The sequence below is a fragment of the Setaria viridis genome, chromosome 7 (assembly GCF_005286985.2).
Source record: "Setaria viridis chromosome 7, Setaria_viridis_v4.0, whole genome shotgun sequence".
Lineage (NCBI taxonomy): Eukaryota > Viridiplantae > Streptophyta > Magnoliopsida > Poales > Poaceae > Setaria > Setaria viridis.
Window position 1 is genome coordinate 29286087 of NC_048269.2, and position 19214 is coordinate 29305300.

Consider the following 19214-nt stretch of genomic DNA (forward strand, 5'->3'; position numbering starts at 1 on the left):
CCATACCCGCCCGATTGCCATCCCTAAACACCACGCCTATGAATCCCAAAATTAAAAAAAAACTCATACACACATGGAAAAAAACACTGAAACACAAAGGTATTAGGTATTAAGGGGTGTTTGGCAGTACTGCACTCCAGGAAAATTAGCTCCACTCTAACGACTCTAAAAAACTCACAGTCATACACGTCTAGCTCCATCAACTCCAGCTCCGAAAAAAGTTGGAGCTAGGTCATATCCACATTTTTTACGTACGTGTTTCGAAAACACCTGTTTCAGACCTCTCGTAGAATTAGGGGGTGTTTGGATACCAAGGGCTAAACTTTAGCCCTGTCAAATCGGATGTTCGGATGCTAATTAGGAGGATTAAATATGAGCTAATTACAAAACTAATAGCAAAACCCCTAGGCTAAATCACGAGATGAATCTATTAAGCCTAATTAATCCATCATTAGCGAATGGTTACTGTAGCACCACATTGTCAAATCATAGACTAATTAGGCTTAATAGATTCGTCTCATGATTTAGCTTAGGGGTTGTGCAATTAGTTTTGTAATTAAACTACGTTTATTACTCCTAATTAGTGTCCAAACATACGATGTGACAGGGGCTAAAAATTTAGCCCCTGTCATCCAAACACCCCCTTACCCACCGTGCACGTACCGCTTCGCGGAAAACAAAACAGCGCTGTTCTCCCGTCGGCCCCTCCCATCATCCCGTCGCCTCCTCCTCGAACTAGCACCGCCGCCTGTGGATTGGGCGCCTCCGGCCCCAATCTCCGGCGAAAATGGCTGCGGGCGCCGCCTCCGCGCCCCATGCCGCGCCGGGGCTGCAGGCCGCGGGGCCTCGCAGGCGGCAGGTTGCGCCGCTGCAGCTGGCCGGAACAAGCGCCGCTGCCCCGCTTGGCCGGCCGTGGGGCGCCGCGCCGGTGCTGCTGGCCGGAGAGAGAGAGAGAGAGGCAGGCCTGACGTTGCGAGCTTCCACCGACGGCATGAAGCCACGGGCGGCCCTGAGCTGGAGCTCCCTGGGCTCGCTCGTCGCCACCGCCGTGGTGGTGCGCGCGGCGGTTCAGGAGGTCTCCCCCCCCCCGCCCCCCCCCCCCCCCCCCCCAAGGCGCACTGGCCCCGACGACCCCTCACCGGGGAGCTTCACCTACGGCGCGGACCCGGACACGTCCCTCCAGGTGTTCGTCTGGAACGGGACGCGCCCCCTGGATGGGCTTCACGGTCGACGGCGTGCAGATGCCTTGACGGCTTCGAGCCTACCAACCCCGAGGAGTGGAGCGGCGGTAGGTTCTCGCGAGGGTGCCGGCGGAAGGAGGCGCTGCGGTGCGGCGACGGTGACGGTTTCTTGGCCTTGCCGGAAATGAAATCGCCGGACAAGTTCGTGCTCGTCCGGAACCGGACTTCTGAGGAGTGCGCGGCGGAGTGCGCCAAGAACTGTTCGTGTGTGGCGTACGCTTATGCTGATCTGAGCAGCAGCGGGACGAAGGGCGGCATGACGAGGTGCTTGATTTGGGCCGGCGAGCTGATTGACACGGAGAAGATGCGTGATATGGCTGGCGGTGAAACGCTCTACCTCCGGTCTGCAGGCTTGGATGATCCTGGTGTGCTAACGACTTTATCTCCTGTGCCTTTCTATCGAGTAAACTTCGAATTGTTGGGTATAAACATTCAGGCTTGCGAGCATAAATCATTGCACTGACGACCTTGCACAGGTAACAGAAAGAAGGCAAAGACCAGGGGCCCGGCGGCGGCGCGCACTGGCCGTTCGGCGGTGGCCCGCGCGGCGGGTTCGGGGGCCTCGGCGGCGGCATGGGGGGCGGGCGGCGGCAGCGGTGCCTGCGGCTCGAGTTCCCGCAGCGCCACAGGGACGTCCCAAGCGCGAGCAGAGGAAGGGACGGGGAGAAGAGGAGAGACTGACGTGCGGGATCGTTCACGAAGGTAAAATAGACTATTCACAGTAAATTCTAAGGTTTCTGGAGCTGGAACACTACAACAACTCCATGTTTTTGCAGAGTTGAAGCTGGAACACTGCAACCAACCAAATATGTACAATAACTTCATATTTTTACAGAGTTGGTGAAGTGAAACTGCAAAAGGATGAAGTTGGTGGAGTGAAGCTGTGTTTTTGAAGTGGAGTGTCGCAAAACACCCCTAATAATTTCGTAACCGATTAACCTCTTGCCTATTATTGGCCGGGCAACGTACCGGTAGACTATGTTCATCGTCAGAAGAAGTCAAACCATGCTTCAAGAACCGAGCAAACGAGTATGATCAGCACCGGGAGAAGCCTTTCAGGACCACCGCCGTTCCAGAGTACGGCGGCGGCGGCGTCCACGACGCGCCGGACGAAGATGGGGGGCCGCGCGTCGCGGAACCGCATCCCGTTCATGATCAGCAGCAGGCCGGCCGACATGACCGCGAAGGCCAGGATGAGTTGCCACTGGGTGCCGGGGGTGAAGACGACGACAGCGCCGCTGCCACCGGCGTCGTTGTCCCCCATGCCGGTGCCGACTATGACGGTGAGGAGGTACGACACCGCGGTGAATACGGCGGCGAACCCGGTGACGATGAAGCCGGCGGCGTCGGCGGCGCCACGGCCACGGCGGCGCCCATGGCCGTTGCGCCCCGGATGCATAGCGGGGGCGGCGGATGGCGCTGATGGATTTGGGAGCTAAGTTTCGAAGTGCGTGCGCGGGTGATCGCGCAAAGCCGTCGAAGCCTTGTTCTTTATAGAATTGCTGGGAGCTGGTGGTGGCGTGGAAGAAGGAAATTGGCGGGAAGTTTTACGTCGTCCCGTTAGAAATGTCTGAGATAATGCTGTTTGTGCATACAATGGCGTTTTTTCTTTTTTGCAGGGACCGGATGCTTCTCTGATGCTTCCTATGCATAGACAACCTGCCATTTTTAGCTGATTAACGCCTTAACCAGTTTGATGTTTTTCTTTTTTTACAAGGATAGAAATGGTGGGAATGCAACATTAATATATCTCTGTAGTGGATTAATCATGAGTTAATTTTTATCGCATGCTGAAGAACAAAAGAATAGTTGAAGCTGAAGAGGAAGACATTTTTTTTACTTTATAAAAACAAAATCGCACCACAGGGGTATGATGTTTCCCTGAAACTCTGCTGGGACATGGTCATTCAGATTCAGATTGGACCTCCAAGGCTCCAAGTATAATGCAGGTTGCAGGAGCTATAACCACCGAACACCTCCTGCATAAGAATTGCAAGGATCCTTCCTTACAGCATCCTTACTAGCTTGAAACTGGCATGGTGTTTGGAAAATGGTAGTTTCTCATTTGCAGGAGGGGCAGCAGCCACATGACATGAAGCCAGCAAGCCCCCCAAACAAACTCGCCAAATGGCATGAAACCAAGAAAACAAACGCCATTCACTCGTGTGCAAATTGTTTACTCCTGCATCATCCCTTGTAATTCGCCCTCAGCAGGTTTCGGTAATTCGGCTGGTTAAATTGTCAGGCGCTGGAAACTTATTTAAACTAGCGCCAAATGCTGACAGGACTAGTCAGAGCCGTCTGCTTTGTGTATATTCATTCCTTGGGGAATCATGTGACTGCTGTTTTCGTGGCAGGCAGGGTCAGATGGATCTGCTTCGATTTATTTAAGAAAAGCTCTTCGCTTCACCCTTTCGCTTCGCCATGGGGCAAACAGACTAGCAGAACACCTCCGCTGGAGTTTTCAGTCTACAGGACGATACTGACTGCTACAACTACCAGACCAGAAAAACTTCAGATTCTTTTCCGGTCCAAATTTTGCACCGTGCAACTTCTGAGAAAGCATGTCGATATTCACGGTGGAAAAATTACTAGAAAAAAAAAGAGAGTGTATGATAAGCTGCGAGTGGATGGAAAACCCAATCTACTATTCAGAGCAAGGGGAGCTCAAGAGCATTGGCTCTGGAAATATGACCTGTCTGCAATACAAGAGTACAACAAACTGCGAATGGCGCTCTGCTAATTTGTGCACATCTTGATCCTGGTGAGTTTTCAGAACCTTCAGAGTTCAGACTGGAAAAATAAGTGATTAACCTGAAAGCCGTCAGACTGAGCATCTCGTAACTTCCGAGAAGACCTACCTGCAGTCTGCAGAGCAACTTTGCAGCGGCGGTGACCGTTGTGAATGGAATAAGTTGCTAAAAGGTGTTTCTTGTCGCCACTCGCATGCAGTTTCCAGGTTGGTGGCTTTGATGCCTGCCGTCTTGGAATGATTGAATCCGGCGCTGTTTCGCTTCTTCTTCTAGCGACTGTTCTCGTTCAATGTGCCTCCCCTCTCGCAAGGTTTCTTTTCGAAGGTAACTAGGGTCATGTTTAGTTCACTCCAAAATTCCAACTTTAGCACTATGCAAAAAAAAGATTCACCATCACATCAAACTTACGGTACATGTACGAAGTACTGAATGTAGACGAAATCAAAAACTAATTGCACAGTTTTGTTGTACTTTGCGAGACGAATCTTTTGAGCCTAATTAGTCAATATTTGGACAATAATTCACAAATACAAACGAAACGCTACAGTGTTGCTACAGTAATTTTGGTTGTCCAAAATTGGGCAACTAAACAAGGCCTAGTACCGGGCGCTCGAGCGTGAGGGGAATGCGGACGTAGGCATACGTACGGTCATACGGTGCGTGGCTACGTGCTGCACATGTTCCGGAATCATCATATCGGTGCTGGAAGGTGGTTGGAAGGGACGAGGAAACTTTTAGGCTCCTCTTGGACGAGTCGTTGTCGAGTGAATGGAGGATACAGAGCAGTAGTAGTTCCATGAGAATTCATAGGCTCCTGCACACGGACGTTCCTTTCCCACGGACGTGGGCACTGCTACTGCAGCCGCGCCAGCAATGCCTTCCCTTTTGTTTCCATATACGCCTGCGTCCGACGCTGATACGGGCTTCACGGTTTCCCGGAAGTGAAGCGAGAATGTGGGCGCCAACCATCGTCGTCTTCTAGATCGCGTCGGCCCCGCGCGGCGAAACCACCGAACCAACCAACCGGCCGGGGCGCCCAGCGCGTACTCTCCGCGGGCGGAGCGCGGCTGCCCTACCGCCCACACAGTCCCACACACATGGTGACATGGGCACAGCGAATCAGCAGCACACGGGTGAAAGCGCGAGGGGCCCAAGCGAATCAGCAGCATCTCGCTTTTGAATTGTGGAATGTCGGTTTCTTGCAACAGTGGCTCTACTATTCATAGCAATATTTTATTTCGCTGTGCTTCATCAATACTTTCATTGTGCTTGAGATGCTTTTTGATATGTGGCCGATGCATGCATGGTAACAGGACAGTTCTAGGATTAGTGGTTAATTAACTTAGCCTTGCAGGAGTTCTTGGCTGCTTTAACTAGCAAGTCTAGTTTTTCCTCACATGATTAATTAGTGGTTTTTGAAGCTGGCGTGCAGCCTTTTGACCATTGCTACTTGGAATATAATGACAATCATTTTAACTTATGGGCATGTTGGGGACTTCTCCACTCTAAAAAAATAACTCCACTCCACCAACTTTACTTTTTTAGCTCCGCTCCACGACTCCAAAAAAAAATAGGAGCTACGAACGTGTTTAGCTAACGATGCAAACTCCAGCTCCAGAAATTATAGGAACGGGTGCAAATAGTCTCTATTATCCTTGGTTGGGATTTTTTTTTTGCGAGCTACAGTACCCGACGGCTACAGTGACCAATTGCTGGAGTTTTTCACCCGCTTAAATGACATCAGAGCGGAGTATATCATTCCACCAAATGTTAAATTGGAATTGATTTGCTCTTGGTTGAAACTAACCACATGTAAATTAGAATAAAAAACAAACGCAGATTGCGAGATAAAAAGTCAAATGTTACACATTTTCAATCGTTTTTGCAGAACCAGGATGCACATGTTTCAACTAGCTATACCAGTACTGAACAAACAACTACTTAACAAGTTCAAGCTAACCTCAGTCATCCTACACCTAACCCGACCTGGCTTGTGCTTGTGCTGCTTCCTGACATCAAAGGAAGAAGTCTGGGAGACACCCATCTTGCCACCAACAAATAATCACTCTGATCAATGGCGGGGAAGAACCAAAAGAAGTCACCTATGATTAACTGGTCCGGCCGCTGCGGCATCGTCTTCCTCATCACCAACTAATCATCATCCAGTCCAGCTTCGAGCCGCGATTCCGTCCAGAACCAAGGTTGCTCACCTCCACCACCACAAAAGTTCAAGACCATATGCAGGATCGTCGACCTCCATGGCTGGCACACCACCAGAACCATGCCAGGCAAGTGGCCTGCGGCGGCCGACGCCGGCACGACTGCGGAGCCCACACGGCCCAATAGCAACACATTATCACTGAGGCCACTCGTGGGCATGCGCATCCACCACCTCGCGTCCCAGTTGAGCCTGTAGAGCTGGAGGCGCTTGTGGTGATCGTCCGAGACCATGAGGAGGGCGTGGCCGAGCGACTCGACAAAGTAGTGGCGCCACCTGATCTCCCCCTGTGGGAGCGCGAAAGCCATGTCCCTGCCCTCGACCTTAGGCTCCACGGCGGTGAGTTCCGCGCGCCAGAGCTTCCTCCGGTCATCCATGAGATACACCGTGGCGCCGACCGATAGGAGGTTGCTGCAGGCCATGTCGAAGCGGAACCCCGGGGCGCGGAGCATAGCCCGGTCCCCGCCAACGGTGGTGCGACAGTACTTGACGACCCTGTTTGTGGCAACCGCGAGGCACGCCGGTCGGCGAGCGAGGCCGTCATGATTGCGAGGAAGGCCTCGACGGGGTCCTCTGTGAACGGCCACAAGACGACCACCTCCACGGCGGTGATGGGGTTGAGCACCATGAGCCAGCACGGCGAACTTTGTTCCGAGGAGACGAAACGGAGTTTGCGAGAGGGAGGGAAGGGGGGGTGGCAGAACAGATGAACAGGCACGGGGAGAAGTGTCGATCTTTTTTTTTTCTAACCAGTATGTGTAACCAATGGCATTGGCGGGCAAATCTCCTAACTAATCTCTTACAAAATATCAAAATAACCGAACAAATCCAATCTGCTACTTGGAATGGAAGAAGCTCTCGGCGCCGAGCCTAGTTGTCGGCTTATTTTTTTATCTAAATTGCTTTGACTCCTGTCAAGAGATAAGTAAAACTTACTTTTTTATCTAAATTTAGCTGCTATGAACCCATCTAAAGTGATAAAAGACTAAACTGCCCCTCCACCTTCAGGAAGGGAAAGTATTTAAAGTAGGAGTGAGAGATAGAATAGAAAAATACCTTTTCAACTGTCATTTAGCTGGAGGATCCAAACACCCCTAGCTAAACTTTAGCTAACAAAAAGAAAGTTCCTAAACTTTAGCTAGATAAACTTTAGTGGGTGGATCCAAACAGGACCTAAGTCGATGGAAGGTGATGCCGGACATAACACATGCGTATGACAATCCAAAGATAAAAAAAAAATAAGCTATACTTATCTTTTGACAGGAGTCAAAGCAATTTAGATAACACTACTCCATATGGTAAGTAAAAAAATAAATACTTATATATTTACTTATAACTTATAAGCATACGGTGTCATTTTATTAATATATTGAGCTTTAGAGTTCCTACATATATATGTTTATAAGAAAAGTACTGCTCATTAATATTATCATGACTACATGCAAAAAAAAAAAAATTCTTTGATACAGCTCTATGCGTACAGTGAGCCTAGCATTTTGTTTCCTCATTGGTACTAGTGCTACTGCATGGTCATCATCACATGAACTTGGCAATTGGCACTGCCTTTTTGCCTTGGAAGTTAGTGCCGGTACACTGACACTATGACTAGAGTAGTGGACAGAGCGAGCGGCTAGCGCATCTGCATGGACGCAGTCACGCCATCACGCTTGGCGCGACTGAGGGACCTAGCTTCTTCCATGTCAGCCTCCGTTCCAGTGTGGCATTCGGTCACACCAAACTAGATGGTGCGAGTATTTGTCACGTCAAAATATTTGGGTGCGACCAAAAGGCTAGTTTTTGAAAATTTAGCTCGGTATAGGTTATTATTAAAAATTTAGATTTAAAAGGGTTAAAATAGAAAAATCCATGTTTAGTTCACTAGCAGGTTGAGCATGCATTTTACTAAGCATAAAACCAGACATGTATGAAAAGCAATCTGCAAGTAAATGGATGGGAAGTATCAATAGACCAAGGGTGTGTTTGGATCCCCAGGCTAAAGTTTAGCCCCTATCACATCGAATATTTGGACACTAACTAGGAGTATTAAACATAGGCTAATTACCAATTTCACAACCCCTAGGCTAAATCGCGAGACGAATCTATTAAGCCTAATTAGTCCATGATTTGACAATATGGTGCTACAGTAAACATTCGCTAATGATGGATTAATTAGATTTAATAGATTCGTCTCGCGATTTATCCTAGGGGTTTTGCAATTAGTTTTGTAATTAGCTCATGTTTAGTCCTCCTAATTAGCATCCGAATATTCGATGCGACACGGACTAAACTTTAGCTCAGGATCGAAACACCCTCCAAATATATCATCAAAATCTTGAGCTACTGTCAAACCTTTCGAGCGGTGAATATATCAACTAGAACCAACACAAGCAAGTAGGCTCTATCAGTACATTTGCTGTTACTGAACCAACACAAGCAAATAGGCCAAACATATCAAGATGGCAACATGTTATATACTAACAAGTAACATTGCTGACTAAGATATTCTACTGAAATATTGCAAAAAAGATTCAAAGTTGAAACCGAAACACCATGTCAGTGCACTGCCGCAATAATCAGTCCAGTAAAAGGTGAGAAATCATTTTTTGTCCAACACCGGTTGTCCGGTTCATTGAGAACAAGAGACCCACCTAGTATAGGATATCAATGTCTAACAACTGGAAATTAATCATATACATTTAGGATCCATTTGAGCTTCTCGAAATATCGATTCTGACTCACAGCCAACTATCAACTAATTATACCATGATGATATGCAACAAAGTTATCTTAGTGTCAATTACATATACCATGACATGCAAGGTAACAGATAGTGACAAAATTATCTCTATCAATTACATATGCAATAGTAAACCATTATATTAACGAAGTTATCTTACTGTAAAATTATAGTGCAGTTCACATATAGCGGTAACTGTTGACTATTTGACAGTGCATATCCAGAATCTATCATTGAAACCAACACTAACAGTAACAACCTAAAACTTTTGAGAAGTGTAAATCAGATGAGCAGAAGATATACACCTATTTTTGCAAGATTGTCAGTGTTGGTTCAGAGCGAGCTCTTCACCAAACACTTAAGGAAAGAGCACATGAGTGGGAAACCAAACTCTCTAGGGCCTGTATTTCTTCAAAAAATGTGAACCCTTAACATTTGGGGTGCCTCCCCTTTTATAGGGAGACCAACCGACTTTTACATACCGAATTTACCCTTATTCAACTATTACATTCTAGGAATTGTTGCTCGTAGAATTTGAAGCTATCATTCAGGGCTTCAATGGTCTTGAACTCTGCACTTTGATGACTACCTATGCAATGAAAGGTGTTATTGCTAGGAAACTTGGTTGCCTGAAGGTCTTTGATAAAATGGAAGACCTTCGCATTGAAAAAGATGACCTTAAAGCGGAGAATCAGAAATTGAAGGATTAGATTGCTCAGATGGAAAGTAACAATAAATATCTTTCTCTTGAGGTTAAGACCTTAGTGAATCAAAACCAACATCAAGAAGCAGCTTTGCTAAATCGTCGCGCGGCTATTGAGAAAGATGCGGAATGCTATCAACAAGTTTGTAAGGAACTTGAGACAACCAAGATGACCGTAACCTCATAGGTGAAAGATTTAGTTGCTAAGCAGAAGGTTACCTCTGAGTTGAGGCAAGTTAACCTTTCTCAAGAGAAAATTCTTGAGGATCATGAATCTAATATTTGGCAGCGAGGTCTACATCTTAATCGCCAATATCGAGATGCGCTAAATCAATTTGGCGCTGAGCCCCAACCGTTCCCTGGTACCGGAGACGCCATCAAATTCTTTCAGCGGCCCTCGGCGCTCATTATGGACCTCCCCCCCCCCCACACACACACACGCACACAGATCTAGCAAGAAAAGGAAGTAAGTGAGCCGTTAAGGAGAAGAGGAAGGGGTGATGCGGAGGAGCATATGGAGAGGGGAGGTGAAAGAGGAGTACCTCGATGTGGCCGTGGAGGACTGGAGGAGGACCTCGCGTGGGAGGGAGGGGATGAGGGCGGCGTTGTAGCCTTCTCCTTGCGGGAGTGCAGCGACGAGAGTCGAGAGGATAGGTGCCCCCGTGACTCTGTGAGAACCCACTACGCGAGGTCAACAATGATCCGTTCTAACCCGCCCCCAACCCGCAAATGTAGCGGACTCACCTTACCCTAACCCGCTGGCCTCTAAACCCATTACTACCCATGCAAATGAATCCCACTCGAGAATCCGACCCGAAATCCCCATTTGCCCCCGCCCTATTAGCAGGCTCAAGTATGGTTAGAAAATTATATACCCATTACAATGGGGAGGGTATAATTAATCAATTGGATATGTATATATATATATGTAATACAAAATTAATTATTTATTGGATACAGGTAAGATTGGGGAGGGTAAAGAGTAGATACCAATTATTTGGATTTGGATGCGAAAAGTTTGTCCGTACCCTCCCAATGGCAGAGTGTAGTACTGAGTCGCGGCGTGCGATGAGCGCGTGGGCACTCGGTCCGACGCGACCAGGCGACCTCGCTGCGCGGTGGCACGGCCATGGGAACCAAGCCGTTACTCGTCGTCTTCGCCGCGTCTTATCTCTTCGCCCGTCTCTACCGCGTCTTCTTCGCCATGGGAACCAAGCCGTCGTTATCGCCGAGCGTCATGTTTTCGTAAAAAACTAATGGAACCAAGCCGTCGTCTTGAACCGGGTCATGCCGCAACTGACAGTGCGATCTCTGAACGAGCGCGTAGATTTTATTCTCTCAACTGCAGACGAGTAACGACTAGCGAGTGTGGACGGGTATGTAGCTCCACTAACGCATCACATCATATATGCGTTCGTATCTTGTCAGTCTTTTTACCTCGAGAAGTCGAGGGGACGAATTCGAAGGTGGCATCACCTCACCTCACCTCATCGTGGGGAAATTGCACCGCCTGGATGCCTGGTTGACTTGTCCACCGGGAATTCGATCGGCACCATCTTTTTTCCTCCGTTCATGTGTCACTCGTCACGTGGTCGCGTTCGCTCCGATCACAACTCTGAAAATTCCCTTGCTGAATACTTTGGATTTTCAGGCAGGCGAGTCTTGTTTGCAAATTGTTCGCTTGACTTGCAAAGTCGTATAGCCAGGCGCGGCGGTTGGAAACGTCCTTTTCCAGGATTCTGCACGGCACTGAAGTAATGTGACCTCGTGGCGCTGTCCCTGGGATGAGAAGCTGGCGGCGGCCGTCTTCGTTTGTCAGGGCCGGATCGTACCGGCTGGAATCCTACGCGGAACAACGGCGCTAGCTCGGCTGATCGCTGCTTGGTCAGGGCGAGAGTGCATCCGGCGACAGACGGCTACCAGGACCGGTGCTGAATGCCTGAATCCTGACAAGAGCGTCCATTTCGTCGTCGCAGTGCGTGTCGGGTCGTATGGCCGGGAGCAAATGATTCGTATCGTATCGATCGTTGAAAAGGCACGGAATGCTACGTGGCCGGCGACGTGCGGACGGAGGTGGCGGCGTATGCGGAGACGTCGCTAAACAAGGTCAAGGATTTGCTCCTCTTCCTGATGTTCTTGGCGGCCGTTTGGGCAGTGTACCTGTCCATGGTCACGGGAAGGGGTGCCCAACCGCCGCGGCCGGCGGCGGCGGAGGAAGAGCTTGACGGCGGCGAGGTCAACGCCATGGCGCCCTGGCCTGCACGTGCCCTTGTTGATGCAAAGGTTTGGAATATCCCATGACTCCGTTTTTCTTATCTTGAGTCTGTGCAAGTCTGAAGACGTAGTACTCGTACTAAACGTATTTCTTCGTTCTTTCCACAGCCCTGACGACGGCGGCGGGGAGACGAAGAAAGAGCCTCTTGTTAGCGTTCTGAAAAGATGGCGATTGTATCATAAATAAAGAACAGGAGCCACGGATCGTAGCACTACTTTGATACAACTAGTGTTCCACCACTTTTGTGCATCCTCTGTACAGCATTTCCCCCCTTTTGTACAGTATATTGTTGGAATGAGACCCCAGTACAGTATTGGTATGGTAGTAAGTTGGTCGTGACTGAACTTTGGAGTTCATTTCAATCCAACTTTCATCAAGCGCTCAATTTATCAATCGCCTTTTAAACCAACCGACCAATCAAGCCCCACAACTTTCAATTGTAAGCTGAGGTTCATAAATAGCCCCTAGTTCATACATGATCTAGTAACTGTGCATATTCTACCAACTTCCAATAATGCAAGGCAGTCTGTTGTATTCAGTTTAACGTTGTTGGCATGCCCGTTTATGCTGAAATAAAATAAAATACAACCGAATCCCTTGTCCTTTCTGAAGAAATGCTGACAGCATGGAAGGTGTTTTTTTTTAATAATATGCTAGTTGTGTGTGTTTTAAATAGCTGCGCAAGACACTGATAACATAATTTTTTCGGCCTTCGTGTTCGACACCAGAGGGTCCGCATCCTACTTATAGTATTGGGGAAAACAAAAGGTTCATAACGGACCGGCCGCAATCTTGTGGTGGTCGGTGACGGCTCTGCTCGAAAGGAAATCCCAACTTCTGAGAAAGTATGCAGGGGACAGTGACCTTTCGTGAATCGTGATGACAGTGCTTGCTGCTTACCTGCTGCAAGATCATCTCCTCTTCTTTTTTGGTGACGACGAGGTGACGGATGAAATGCACGTCGTTATGGCAACGTTCCAATGATACTACTATCAGTAGTAGGCAGTTTCCCGGTCCGTGCCCGTTGAAAGCGTTGAGGAACGCAGGCCCGTTTGGCACTATCATTCTATCAATGAGCTCGCTGTATCTTTCACCCAGAAATGCCAAGCCGGCCGTCCTTCTCAAGTCATATCGCATCGCAAGGTTCCCTAATCTCTACGAACGGGGTATATAGATCCTGTTTGTATATGTTTCTTCTAGTCAAGTTTGGATTGTTTGGATTATAATCTAAGCGAAGATTTTCTCACTTCTAACTTTTTACTTTTTACTTCTCGTAGTTCAAATATCTAAAGTAGCTTACCACGAGCGAGAATCGGTAGAAATAAGCAAAATATTTGACAAGATTCTTGCTTATTTTCACCTATAAGCCGCGTAGAAGCGAAAAGAAACGGAGCCATAGATTTGATTCTGAATTCCGATCAACGAAATTGCAGGCGAGCAGCGGTGTGGCTGGACGGCTGTAAACACAGAGCTACACGTCGCATTTCGGAGGCACAGTTGACAACGGCCGACGTGGTGCATGATATTTAATTTTCAGCTCGTACTGTCTGACGCAAGTTGCGTTGATATCTGCTTCTCGAATTCTTTTCTTTTCTTTTCTTTTCTTTTTCCTTCGCGGACGAAGGTGTCCGGAAAGAGCGAGCAAACTTTAAAACTGCGCCGCCACGTCCGCTCTTGCCCATGTCGAATGGGTAACCAGATGAGCTTGCTCACAATTTGTTCGATGGAGGTTTGTATGCGAGCACGTACTTACTACGGGCCTGTTTTCTTCCACCTTGCTAAACTTTAGATGCTAAAGTTTAGCAACTTTGAGCTGCTAAACTGCAAAACACTCTTGCTAAAACTTGCTAAAGTTGAGTTGCTAAAGTTTAGCACTTTAGCAAGTTTTTGGTTGCTAAAACTTGCTAAAAGGTGGGCTGGACAACATATACCCCTCATTTATTGCTTGTCTCCCCCCTCCTGCGCACCTTTAATAAGGGTAGATAGGTCCTTTTACAGCTCATTAAATGCCTTTTAGCAAGAGTATCCAAACAGCTTTGCTAAAGTTTAGCAACTAAAGTTTAGCAACTAAAGTTTAGCAAGGTGGAAGAAAACAGGCCCTACGTAGTAATGCATGCCGTGCGTGTGCATATATCCATGTTTTGTTTGCAAACAAAGGATTTTCCTATAAACGAGGCGAATTGCATGCGTACATCGTGGTCCATGTGCAAAGCGGGATCAGAAGTTCAGAACCAGAAAGAATGCGAGCTCCGTTGAGAGTATCAGGTGCGCAATTGCCTTGGAAACTGCGCTCCGGTCCATGTTGTCTTTGCCGGAGCTCGTGAGGGTCGTCCCGCCACTTGTGGTACCCACGTGTGCAACCTCCTGAAAAAAGGGAAAAAGGAAAAGGAGAAGGAGAAGAAAATACGATGATGTGAGCAGAGAAAGAACTCAAGTTTGGACCAATGCTGAAACGCCAGATGTCGAATGAAGCGAGGTGCGACGTTCCGCAGGAACTTTTGCACTGCCTGCAGAGGAACTTTTTTTTTTGTGTGTGCTCCCACCTTTGGAAGTTTTCACGAAGCAACCGGTAGAGGCAAGGACGGGAATGGAACCACTTCACCGGCGCGCAAGGAGCCAAGGACTTTGGCCTCTGGGGGTAATATTCTCTACAGCCTGCAGTACTTCAACCAGTCTTGTTTAGTTGCCCAATTTTAAAGATGCAAAATCACTGTTGTAGCACTGTAGTACACGGTAGTGTTTTGTTTGTATTTGTAAATTATTGTTTAAATATTGACTAATTAGGCTCAAAAGATTCGTCTCGCAAAGTACAACAAAATTGTGCAGTTAGTTTTTGATTTCGTCTACATTTAGTACTCCATACATGTACCGCAAGTTTGATGTGATGTAGAATCTTCTTTTTGTATAGTGTCAAAGTTGGGAACTAAACATGCCTCCCAACTGGGGAGGGGAGCCGAGGAGGAGATCTTCCCCGACCAGACAAGAATCCAGTGCAGTGGCCGAGTTACCCACGGAGACGAATCAAACCGGACAGGCTCAGCCAGAGACTCTGCGCTGCCGCGGCCATTTTCCGGGCAGTCCCCGCCCGACCGAGCCGCTGATGTCGCCGTGCCTGTGTGAGTGTCTGTCCTGCGTCCTCCAAGAAATTTCCCCGCGGGTCAGCCGTCCAAGTGGCAGCGATCTTTGAATTCCCTGCAGATGCACCGACCATGCTTGCGCTTTTTTGCCCCCGTTGTGTCCCTGCTGCGAGTTGTCCTGTTATACGCGCAGCACTTAACTTGAGAGGCGCTCTTGAGAAATTAGAGACCTTGGTGCTGCTGCAACGCACATTCAGTTGGCCCTATAGTCGAGGAGTGCATCGGAGTTTAGGACCACAGACCGGCGGCGGGCCGCCGCCGGCGGGCCTCGCGTCACCAGAAGCCGAAAAGGACTGCACTTCATGTTGTCCGGGAAGAGGCCGGTCCCTCTGCTTGCCCGTAGCACTAGACATGATACGCGACAGCGTCCTTGTCACTTCTGACGTGTCGCGGGAAGATGTCCTGATGAATCATCGATGATAGAGACCGCTTTGTATCTACTCGTGCGCCCGTCCAAAGTCAAGTCTTCAAATACACGGGCGGCAACGAAAGCCTGTTCGCTTCAGCTTATAAACTGGTTGAAAAGCTGAAACGGCTGATTTTTTTGAGAGAAAAACACTGTTTGGTGGCTGATAAGCCGGCTAAATAAGCTGAAGCGAACAGGCCGGAAAACGTGGGCAGGCCAACTTGACTGGCTGGCCAAGAAATGATCCAGCTGCCGGTGGTCCAACTCGGAAGAGATCCTCATTTCTGGACAAAGCATGCATCGCATCGAGATGGATACTGAATTGAACCATCCACGTCGTGCGCGCTGAATCCTACATAAATTGCATTTCTCCAGCTACTAAGTAGTAGATTACAATGGGTTCTTCCGCCGATCCGTCATCGTTGCTGGAGCGTGTTTGGAAGGGGCAAAGAAGCTAGTATATACTTCTTTCGTTCTAAATTGTAAGTTATTTTAATTTTATTGAAGAGTCAAACCATTTTATGTTTGATCAAAATTATAAGAAGGATCATAAAGATTTATAGCACCAATAGATATATTATGAAAATATATTTAATAAAGAAACCATGAATGTTAGTATTTTATTATATAAATTGGTCAAATTTGAATTTTTTGGCTTTCTAAGAAAGTTAGGATGACTTACAATTTGAAACGGATGGATTATATAATGTGGGAGTACTAACCCACTTGTGCCTCTCTTTGGAGCTGGTTCTGTCAATGTCGTTTGCTGATAAATACTAGGCGAGAGGATAATGAAAGGTGTGAGGCTAGACTTTTGTGTCGTTGTTGGACAGGAAATTTGTACTTTCTACTTGGGTACTTGTGCATCATACTTTTTATCTGTGTTTACCAGAAGAAGAAAAGATTTTTTTTATAAACGAGATGAAATAGTGTACCCTCTGCTATTCTCTTCCGCTGGCACCATCTGTTTCGATGCTTTTGTAGGTGCTGCTGTGAGTAGTGCAATTTTTACAGTTTGCCGACCCAAATGGCAATATGTACGTGAGCAACGTGACTGACGAAACGAGTGCAGACAGTCTGTGACCGACTACCGAGCCGAGAGTTCAGGTGGCCCTCGTACCGTCGTACGCCGCCGCCGCGTTGGTCCTAGGGTCGCCGACGACGCAGACGTATTTTCTTTCCAGAGCCATGATTCTCGTCATCTTTGAATAAGGCGCTGTTCATCGGTTGTCCGCCGGTCGCAATCCTCCGAGATGAGGCCAGGCCAGCCGAAAATTCTTCGCTTGGATCTCATTTTTTGGACCGTTCGGAGGGCTTCTCCGATAGATTCACCAGTAAAGCTAAAGTCGGTGAAGCTAATAATAATAATTTCATCTAGCTTCTAGTTCATTATAGGTCCCCTTTGGCAGGGCTTCCCAACCAGCCTCACCATTGGATTCTGGCGAAGCCCTACCAAAGAAGCGTGAGCAAAATATCTCCACGACGGAAGCCCTGCATTTCCCACTCTCTGGAGTGAATCGATGGAGACAAAAAAAAAACTAGCTCCCCGAAGCTCCATTTCATCCACGGGGCAAAGTCCCCGATTTGCCCCCTCCATGGTGGGGCCGAAGGATGCCGGCGGCGCGGGGGAGTAGGCAGCTCGGAGGGCGCCGGTGGCGTGGGGGACGAGGCAAGGTCAGAGGGTGTTGCCGCGCTGCAGGGTGGCGCCGCCATGGGGAAGGAGGCAGCGCCGGTTGGAGGGCCAGTGACTCGGGGGACGAGGTGGACTTGGAGGGCACCGCCACCGGCTAGAGGGCACCATCAGCGTGGGGGAGCATGCAAGGTAGGGGCGATGGGTGGCTTTGCCTTTGGAGTCAAATGGATAAGAAAGAGGGAAGGGGAAGGAAAGACAGGGGAAAAGAAGAAAAGAAAAAAAAGTATTATAGATATTTTACCCATTTTGCCCATTTTCAATTTTTAGGAGAAACCGTTTTGCAAAATATTTTTCTAACCACATAAGCTGGAGAGAAAAAATTGTTCCACCAGAGGAGCTAAAACCAGAGTCGTTTCAGCCACAACCACAGTCCTGTTAAACGAGCCCTTGGACTCGGCTTCCAAAACAGTTTCGCTATAGTGGCTCGTTTTGCGTAAAATAAGGTGAAGTAGTGCAGTAGCGCAGCAGTGCGCGCTTCCCGGCGAGACCATTGCGTTGGAGTTTGGCTCCGCACGCCGGCGCAGGTGGTGATGAGGGGACGACGCCAGCAACATTATTGCGCAGTCCGAAGAGAGAGGCAGCCCGTGATCCAACGAGATGAGGAGCTGTCGCCGACCGCGACGGCTTCTTGTTAAATTCGGTTTGCGTGTTGCGTACTCTGCTCCCATATGGTGGTTTCTGATTTGGCACCTCGTGCTCTCATATAGTAGGGGTTGGTCTTGGTCCGCAGCCTACTGCCCTACTCTACAAGCGAAGCTAGCGCCCAAGCCCAAGATCCTCCTCTCCTCTGCCTCCACGCCACCGGAGAAGGAACGCAATGGCGTGGACCGAGGCGGCCATGCGCCGGGCAGGGGCGTTCGTGACGCTCGCCGCGGCGTCCGCGCTCGTGCTCCTGCTCTTCCCCGCGCCCGCGGCCGTGGACCGCGGGTACGAACTCGTTCCCATCCTTGCCCTGTTCGTCGCCTTACTCCTCGGCTGCGCCGCCGTGCTTCTCTCCCCGGCCGCGACCGCGCCTGCGCGTGCGATCTTGGCCGTGCAGTGGCGCGCGGCCACGGCAAGGGAGCTGCGGTGGGTCGGGTTCACCGCCGTCGTGTTCTGCGCGGGGCACGTGGTCCGCGCCGTCGTGCGGGAGGAGCCGGCGGCGGAGGAGGAGGAGGTGTCGACGGACAAGGTCGGCGCCGTCGCCATCCTGTCCCTGGTGTTCTTGGCGGGAGTGTGGACTGTGAACCTGTCCGTGCTCACGGGAAGGGTGGGTTCTCGGTCGGTGACGCAGCCGCCGCCGCCGCCACTGCAGGCGCCGGAAGAAGAGCTTGACTGCGCGTAGGCCAACACCATGCTGCCCCGCCTCGATCTGGACGTATCGGCGATTCGAAGGTTTGGAAGATTCAAGACTCGAGTGCTCCGTGTTTTGACCTGGAGTACTACTGAACACGTTTCTGTCTCTCCTCAGGTCTAAAGTCTGACAATTGTGGCGGGAAGATGAAGAGCGTTCTAAACGACGGCGATTGTATCACAAATAAAGAAGAACCATGAGCCGTGGAGAGTAGGTCAGTAGGATAACACTTTTGATCATGCTTTGTACTCCATTGGTCTAGGAGTCGGTCTTAGATTCATAGCTCCACATAGTATGTACTACTAGTAATCTTGGTATGTTCAGTCGCTCCCACGCCATGTTTGTAAAGTCAGATGTGTGCAATTACACCGCACATTGTTAGAAATGGCAATTGTTCGCTCGCGTGCTCCAAACACAAACAGGACAACAACAACTCTGTATAACTGAAACTTCAGAATTGCCAGGCCCCTTTCGACGTCGAATCCGGCAAGAGGCAGGAACTCCTCGATGATTTACAGACAGTACAATTCTTGCCCACGTGTCAATGGGCAAGCAAATGAGTCTGCAATTGCCTAGTTTGCTTGTCCAAACGGTGTGCATCCAAGTATCCATTCTCCCCTGTGCAAACGCTGAGATTAAGAGTAGAGCACCACAGTCCACTCGGTAGGCGTGGACCAGCGAGAGGCTAGCATTTATGCAAGACAGGGTACTCTTGTTC

At 49.0% G+C, this 19214-nt stretch overlaps 2 protein-coding genes and 1 pseudogene across 2 annotated transcripts; 2 read left to right on the forward strand and 1 right to left on the reverse strand.

Annotated features, from left to right (window-relative positions):
- The first annotated feature begins 700 nt into the window (after positions 1–700).
- On the forward strand, positions 701–2158 carry LOC117865222 (uncharacterized). Its single transcript, XM_034749375.2, has 3 exons — positions 701–1606; positions 1718–1943; positions 2018–2158. The coding sequence occupies exons 1-3, from the start codon at positions 1366–1368 to the stop codon at positions 2058–2060; spliced, it is 510 nt and encodes a 169-aa protein (XP_034605266.1). The 5' UTR covers positions 701–1365; the 3' UTR covers positions 2061–2158.
- Positions 2159–5959: 3801 nt separating this feature from the next.
- Positions 5960–6840, reverse strand: LOC117864843 (uncharacterized; annotated as a pseudogene).
- Positions 6841–17806: 10966 nt separating this feature from the next.
- On the forward strand, positions 17807–18978 carry LOC117863139 (uncharacterized). Its single transcript, XM_034746737.2, has 2 exons — positions 17807–18537; positions 18614–18978. Exon 1 carries the CDS (start codon positions 17981–17983, stop codon positions 18485–18487), a length of 507 nt encoding a protein of 168 aa, XP_034602628.1. The 5' UTR covers positions 17807–17980; the 3' UTR covers positions 18488–18537; positions 18614–18978.
- The last annotated feature ends 236 nt before the right edge of the window (positions 18979–19214 follow it).

Coding starts and splice junctions, on each gene's coding strand:
- LOC117865222 (XM_034749375.2), top strand. CDS start 1,366: ATGAAATCGCCGGACAAGTTCGTGCTCGTCCGGAACCGGACTTCTGAG. Junction 1,607..1,717: donor TGCAGGCTTGGATGATCCTG/GTGTGCTAACGA, acceptor GACCTTGCACAG/GTAACAGAAAGAAGGCAAAG. Junction 1,944..2,017: donor GTGCGGGATCGTTCACGAAG/GTAAAATAGACT, acceptor ATGTTTTTGCAG/AGTTGAAGCTGGAACACTGC.
- LOC117863139 (XM_034746737.2), top strand. CDS start 17,981: ATGGCGTGGACCGAGGCGGCCATGCGCCGGGCAGGGGCGTTCGTGACG.